At 35.3% G+C, this 7,936-nt stretch overlaps 1 protein-coding gene across 5 annotated transcripts; it reads right to left on the bottom strand.

Moving 5' to 3' along the window:
• Window positions 1-1,334: 1,334 nt before the first annotated feature.
• LOC147389363 (uncharacterized) lies at window positions 1,335-7,658 on the bottom strand. 5 transcript variants are annotated; one of them, XM_086418912.1, is made up of 12 exons: window positions 7,521-7,656; window positions 6,570-6,648; window positions 5,759-5,851; window positions 5,465-5,523; window positions 5,314-5,371; window positions 5,161-5,200; window positions 4,765-4,914; window positions 4,617-4,669; window positions 4,468-4,528; window positions 3,936-4,027; window positions 3,611-3,847; window positions 1,335-1,829 (listed from the first exon to the last, which is right to left on the bottom strand). In XM_086418912.1, the coding sequence occupies exons 3-12, from the start codon at window positions 5,801-5,803 to the stop codon at window positions 1,686-1,688; spliced, it is 939 nt and encodes a 312-aa protein (XP_086275038.1). In that variant the 5' UTR covers window positions 5,804-5,851; window positions 6,570-6,648; window positions 7,521-7,656; the 3' UTR covers window positions 1,335-1,685. The 5 variants fall into 5 exon arrangements, with proteins under 5 accessions (XP_086275038.1, XP_086275040.1, XP_086275039.1 ...); XM_086418914.1 differs by lacking the exon at window positions 6,570-6,648 and having other exon boundaries at window positions 7,521-7,658; XM_086418913.1 differs by having other exon boundaries at window positions 5,759-6,648.
• Window positions 7,659-7,936: the final 278 nt, after the last annotated feature.

Raw genomic sequence — 7,936 nt, 5'->3', positions numbered from 1 at the left:
TTCTTCTGCTAAACCCAATTACAAGTCATTTTTGTTCATCTTTCGAGTTGGCTCGAAGGGTTTTAAAACCTTGGATATTGCGACATGTACATGATAGTTGTCATAATAATGTCACATAAGGACCTATATAGTTGAAGAAGACACTATTCTTTTACCTATAGAAGATGATTGATGTCTTTGCTCAAGACTGGTATAAGTATGACTAATTTCAGTGTAAACGTGCAGTAACACAGTTTATGTAAAATCAGGAACGGTGAGTTACATGTAATCAGGAGTAGGGGTGTCAATGGGTGTACCCATTTAACCAAAACCAAAAACCCCGATTCCAGATCCTTATTTTCGATACCCGATTAGAGCTGGATCTAAAAGGAATCAAATTGAATAGTAACCAGGATCAATAGGTTGTACTCGATGGGTGCCTGGAACTGACTTATTTTTATATTTTTTTCATATTATAGATGGTTGAAGGTCTGTGTATCTTTTAAAGTTAATAGGTATTACGTAAATTTTTTTCATGTTTTCATATAAATTATGTATTCAAATTTATAATATTCTTTTTTCTTATAAGTTTATTACTATTAAAGAAGTTGGATCTTCGTTTTTGAAAAATGGTTAAACTCATATATTTGTTAAATCAATTTGTAATTATGCTATTGATGGTTTAGACAATGAAGTATTGTGTTGTTGAAAGGAATTCTTTTTGCAATAATTTGTAACTGATATTTTCATATTTTATGATACAAAAACACTTGAAATTATATAGTTTCATTTCGATTTCTCGTGTTTCATACTAAAGAAAAGGATGATGATAGGACCCTCGTGAGAGAATATTTGTGAAATTATATAGTTTCTTTTCGACCTTTTCATATGTCATGCATGCTAAAGAAAATGATGTTAATCGAGGCCCTCATTAGAGTATATTTTTTATATTATATGGTTTCATTTTGACCTTCTCATGCTAAGGATAATGATAATGAGACCCCTCATATATAGATGCATAATTTTCTCTCTTTTAGAGTGATACTCTAGTAGATACAAAAATTCATGTTTGGACAATAGAAATCTTTACCATGAGAGTGTCTTTGGCAAGAACCCTATCGATGCAAAGTTGAAGATATTAGAGACAGGTCTCGATCAAATTCCCTTGAGTTACAAATCTTTAACTTGGTTATGTTCCACAGTGCATTTATTTATACTACTAAAATAGATGATGCCAAGGCTTTCGTGACGATACCATTTGATTAGAGCATGGTTGATACAAAATCCATTTCTTTCCTTATTGAATCAGATCTTATTGGTTCTCGATTAGTGATGATTTTGCAAAATGACCAACATTTCTGAGCATTAATTACAGTTGTTATCATGCTCTCCAACAAAGATGGTTCTGCATTTTTTGAAGAAAATTATCACTGCAACCAAACGCCACCTTAGTATCTTACAGATTTCAGTATTCTTTTACAGATAGAAAAAGCCAAAAAAAAAAAGTACATGGAATCCCCTACATACAAACAATACTTAGGTACACAGCTTTCAAGTGAGATAGCATCCACATTAACACTTCTAAGTATGTCTCTCTGTACAAAAGGTTCCTAACCTACAATGCCATTCGTAATGATGATTCTGCACAACATTACATAGTGCCCCCCAAACAATTTTGTTGTAGCTTTGGACAACATTAACCCAAGTCAATCACACTGTTCTAAGAGAGAATCAACATCAGGGGTTACGATGGCACGCTTGCTGAGATTCCCAAGGACACAACAGTGCTTTTCTTTGGTATTGATCGCCGCAACATCCTGTGGAAAGATACAATCTGAACCTGGGGAAACCTGCACACCCATCGCCATAACAATATATTTTTGTAAATGTTTAATAGCCGTGAAAGTCTTGAGATACTTTCTTATTATTTTCAATTCATGCTAGTTACAAAAAAAAATGGTATGCTTGACAGGGTTATGGCTTAAAATCTTGCCTAGTTATAAAAATATCGTATTATGAGGAATAAATCATTTCCTAGCTCAATTAATAACTATTTCTATTTGACTATAAATTTTCTTAAAATTCTTGAAATATTTTTCTTAGAGGAGATTCCAATACTTGAGCATCACGTGCATCAGACGTGCCCCTACTTGTTTAAAATAACTTATGTCCAAGCCAAGATAACTATCATGCATCCTCTCTTGGGTAAATCCTTGTTCACATGAGTTGAAATCTGGAAAGTTTTAATTTAGTCCCACCTTTTCCAAGTGGTACCCCCCTTCTAGTATTGTATGTGTTGATGCATCTCTCTAACCGTACTCGGATTTCATCTACTAAACCAAATATAGAACGACTCACTGCAAAAAATTGGACCACTTGAATAGTTTCTCCTGATAAGCCCCATCCCACCAAATATTCCATTTTAAACTTAAGGAAGTTGATCCCCGTGATTAGTGCTTGTATGGACAGAATGTCAGTATGTAAACCCATCCATCTTTATTTGTCTTGGAAAGATAGAAATGCAGTTCTTCATTAGTTTCTGCGTGGAGAGGTGGTACAAGTTATCCTCGTGACAAATCTGAGTTGACATCTCTAATTTAGCTTTAGTCAAACATTCCATTTTGAGGGATTGATTCTTAATAATTCCATTGATTTGCCCAATTGGTTTTATCAAAATCTTCTAAATCCAACCCCTTCTGGATAAATCTTCTTACTCAATTTTTTTAACTCAAAACTGCCATCATCGATCAACTATATCTGCTGAAACCCAAGGATCAAGCCACTCTGATACACTGATATTGACTTTGTAGCATCAAGAGGCCCCAATTTAATCTCTCTCAATATCAATGGCTCTAGAGTTGAACGAAGAAAAACAACAATATATTCCAAGGGGATTGGAAAAGATTAGCATCTAAACCAATGACAGATTCTTCTGAAGCTATAAGTTTCACTAACTAAACCATTTGGGGTGTCTTGAAAAGTTTCAGTTTTTCTCCAAATTGAAACATTACCTCGAAATAAGATTTAAAACTTGACCATAAGTCTATAACCAATTGAGGAAAATAGAAGTACCAGCCCTTCACTGTCACCCCTAGTCACATTCTACGTCCAGATTGTCGGTTGGCCCTAAAGATTTGATTTGTGAATCGGAGACATCATTAGTGGTTAGGGCATAGGTGATGTCAGTAAAGCAACAATGCATTACTCTCAAATAAACTGATTTAAGTTTTCTAGTTTTTAGCATGTATTTTATGTTTCATTTTCATTGACATGACCTACATTTTTAAGTGTATATTTTTGTCCACTCTAGGGTGTGTCATACCCCAGTTAAGCCCCGTGACCCTCTTATATTCATAGTTTTCCCCCTCTTCAATAGATCGGTCTTTTGGAGTAGTTGGTTGCTTAACAAGGTATGAGAGCTCTAGGCTCGTATAGCTCACTGGTTCGATTTTTTCCACCCTTATGGTTGAGGGGGAGTTTTGAGTGTATAGTTAAGCCCCGTGACCCTCTTATATTCATAGTTCTCCCCATCTCCAATAGATCGGTCTTTTGGAGTAGTTGGTTGGTTAACACTACTCTGATAGAAAGCCAAGAGAAACAAAGCAACCTAGAAATTATGATATGCACTCACATCATAAAGGGTCTGTCCAAGCTTCAGCTTTATGGCACCACTCTTGTGCACCAGCATTTTTCCCACAAAGCCAGCCGGCAACTCTTCCAAACTGCACCCCTTCTCTGCGGTACCCGCTCTTCTTGGTGGGCTCAAACTTTCAGCTATTTCTTTCCCCTTTGCACTAGCAGATCGCTTAACCAACGGCAGAGAAGTGGGTAGCTGAAGAAATAACATCCTTGCTTCTTCACTTTCCTCCTGTCACACCCACCATCCATAAAGATTTAAACAAGGTTTATGTGTCAAAAGTGTCACTATTTGATCTTATAATAATCCAATTACCAACCATCAGGCCGAGTTCTGCAGCATGATTTATAGAATCTTCATCATATTCCAAGTTTGCCGAATCCCCCCCAAATTCTTCCTCATCAAGTTGTTCTGAAAGCCAAAGAAGTAAGTAATATGCGTCTTTAATTTATTATGAAAAAAAGTAACCATTTGGAATGGAAAATATAAGATGGGCGTGTTGCATTTGTCATCGATCAAGAGTTTTACACTTAGGTGAGCTATGTCAAAACATCCTCCACCTATGCAAGCTACTTAGTATTCCCGGTCCCAAGCAGGGATGAAGGAGTGGGTTGTGTCAGGCTGACTAAAAGACAAAATAGGGTTCACATTGCTAACCCGAAGGTCTTCATCAAGACTCATTTTAATATATAATGTAAAACAAAGATAATGATTTGTACTGCACCATAATGGTGCTTTGGAGTAAACCTCATTAACTATAAGGCAGGGCTCAGTTAGGGTGGGGGAAGCGAATACTAAATTCTACATATGCAACTGTACTAAGTTTTTCTAAAATGTGCTTGAAAGCATACCCGGGTTTCCAGAGTGCGGCTTTCTAAGAGGAAGGGTAACAGGATAGTAGTTGTTATAATCCTGCAGTGGCATCATGAATAGGCATATAGTGAGAGATGGCACAATTATCATGATTTGTGGAAATGAAACCAAGTAGAGGTTAACTTACCCAACATTCGACATATTTTTTCTTTTTCTTCTTATCTGATGCATCGGGGCCATCTAAAATGAACACCTCCCAAAGGGTTATAACTTATATGCATTGAAGTCATCTGATTAAATGGATTCATAGATCAATAGACAGGTTTTTTACTTACCATTGGATTCAAGATCTTGAAGTATAGGTTCACTGCTTCTACTACTACCCTCTTGAAGTACGGATTCAATGCTTGTACTACTAATACCTCGGCCAAATGTCCTTATAGAAGGTGATGCACCACTAGGACCAAATGCAACTTGCACTGGTGCTGTTGCATGTCAGAAATCAGATACAAGGCACCCATAAGAACTAATAAATTAAGATTCATATTGTCTACTAAGGCACATATTTTTATTTTCTTTTGAGAATAAATATGATGGAACTGAGGTTCCTCGTGTCCAATTGGGCGCACATCATGCAGTACGCATGGCTCACCAATTCAGTAATCCACTCAATTCAATGTATACCATGAATATTAAAAAACAAAGAGAAATATTACTAGCAAAACACTCGCCTTTCCTTTCAACTTTAGATCCTCGCCTCCTGGAACCTTCCTGCAAATGCAGAAGAACTTAGATCAAGAAGTATTTCATACAAGAAAATTAAAACAAATGAGACTCTAAATGTCCATAATAAAGGATTGGAAAAATGGGGAGAACACAAGTACATTGACACGTCGCAGCAACTCCCGGGTCTGGGCGGCTTCTATATCCTCGATTTCTTTACTGTGAATAATTGAGGTGTTTAGCCAAAGTTTCAACAATGACAATATAATTGAGAAACATTAGATAAAACGAAAATACAACAAAATATAGTACGTTTTGGTTAGAGTAGGCTTCGGTGCTTTACGAGGAGGAATTTTTGGTGTGAATCTCACCTGCAAAAAACAAAGCAGAGAATGTAAAATAAAACAAAAACGAATAGTATAATATGTAGAAAAGGGTACTTGTAAGATTGATGTGTACTAAATTATAAAAACTATAATATGTAATGGCCGTTTACAAGATAATTTACTATTCAAGACTCATATTCACATGTATGCCATATTGGTGTTCATTAAGATCTTGGTCGAAACAAAATGAAGCATCCTTGTTACAAAGATGAAAGCAAACCTTCCTAGAAGGAGCAGTTGTAACTTTAGAGGTTTCTTCTGCCATTAATCTGCTTTTCCTTCCAAACTCACGGAGTCAAGTGAGAAGATAATCCTACAATTTAATCACCATTAACATCATCACCACCAAAAACCGTACCTCAAAAATTTGGGGTCAGCTGAACAAGGCATGTCCCTCTATTCAATTTTAGTCTAAAAAAATATAATGAACTCAAAGATGTCCCTTACCCTTTATGCTCGTGGGTAAACTGGGATTCAACTTGTGCACTCATAATTTTTCCAAACTTATACAACAATCTTAATCAAAAACTTTTTCCATATATTTTTCTCCTTTGTTCTTTGTTGGTGAATCTATTTTAACAACAAATAAAGTCAAGACTTCTTTTCATGTAGTTAGAAAATTAACCTTTTTTTTTTTTTTTCCTTTTTTATTATCTAGTTGGTAAATAAACTAGAACTTGTAACCTCATAATTATATTTAATATAACAATTCTATTCAAGAACTCTCCACATATAGTAAAATACGAACCCATTTATTTTCCTTTCTATTATGTTGTCAAGGGTAAGCCAAGATCGAACTTGAAACCTCATAATTCCATCAACTCATGTAATAATATCTAGTCAAGAAGTTTCCATTTCGTTGTATTTTTGCCATTCTATCCTTCTGTTGCGTATCCAAACTCACAACCTCATTAAGTTCTTTAACACATAAAACAATTGTAATAAAGAACTTTCGTGGTGTAATTAAAGAATGAGCCTTTTTTTTCCCTTCCGTTGACAGTAAGCTACAATTGGACTCAAAATCACATTACCTTGTACCACAGTCCAAATCAAGAAGTCAACCCATTCGTGTAGCAGAGATGAGGATGTTGAGATGGATGAGAGGAAAAACTATGAAAGATCAAATCAGAAACGAACACATTAGGGAAAATGTAGTAGTTCCAAAATGCGATAAGCAAAGAAAAAGTCAGCTGAGATAGATTGAGCACATTCAACAAAACCCATTACATCCCCAATTAAAAAGGAAAATTCAAGTTGAAGATCTTGAAAGAACCAGAAGAACACCCAAAATTACTCGAGTAGAGACATTAAAAGCATATATGAACCAATAACATGGCTTTGGATAGAGTGAAATCGAGGAATAAGATTCATTGAGCCGACCCCAAATCTTTGGGACAAGGCTTTGTTGTTGTCATCATCTACGCCTTATCCTAATCTTTGGGTTGGCAAAATGAATTGTATTTCACCATACAACCCAAAATCTTGAGAGACTTATCTTCATTCAAGGCATGTGCCTTCATATTATTATCAGTTTTTTTAATATTTCAGTTCATTTATTTTTTGTTTGTGGGGGACAATTGGATCAAACTCAAGAGCCCATAATTCTCATTAATTTATACACAATTCCATTAAAGAATACTCTCCCTATAATTAGAGAGTGAACCCACAAACAATCTTGGCAACAGTGAACATGCCCATGTAAATAGCACAAAACCCAATAAAATTCTTCAAAAAAAAGAAAGAAAAAAAAAAAAGCTCTGGTAACTGAATTCTTGAAAATTTTAACAAACCATCCAGATATTAAGATCTTTCATGTTTGAATTTGATTTTTCGTTAAAATCTTTATGTAAGAGCAAGAAACAAAACCAAGAAATGAAACCCAGAAGAAAAAAAAAGGGGGAAACGCAGATTGTAATGAAAATTAAGTGATTCTGCAAATAAAATTTATCCAGAACACAAAGGGTGAAGATATTGCGACTTACCCTAGTTCTGCGGATTTCTTCTACCTGATAACACTGATCGAGTCTAATTGATAAGTACTTTAATATTTCATGTAGGAAGGAAGAAGGAATATGTCGCAGCTTAAGTGGTTAAGCGTTTCCACTTAATGCCAGGAGAATGTGGGTTCGAACTTTGAATCGAAACATTTATCTTTTTCTTGTTTTTAGATTTTTTTTTTTAAGCTGCAGCCCTCGTTAATGGAGTATATTTAGAATTACCTCCTTTGACAAAGTCTGACCGGAAATGGTAAGATTTGTCTCTCCGTACAAATTTTATTGAAAATGGCGAGGTAAAGTTGAAATTGACATAGATTCTCACATTCCTGAGCATAGATATTTTTCACCGGGATATAAGTGAAAAGTATCTATGATTATGTGTGTACTTCCACATCAGCAAT

The sequence above is a fragment of the Akebia trifoliata genome, chromosome 12, assembly GCF_017979445.1.
Source record: "Akebia trifoliata isolate Shusen 1 chromosome 12, ASM1797944v1, whole genome shotgun sequence".
NCBI lineage: Eukaryota > Viridiplantae > Streptophyta > Magnoliopsida > Ranunculales > Lardizabalaceae > Akebia > Akebia trifoliata.
This window is presented reverse-complemented; position numbering and strand designations above follow the sequence as displayed.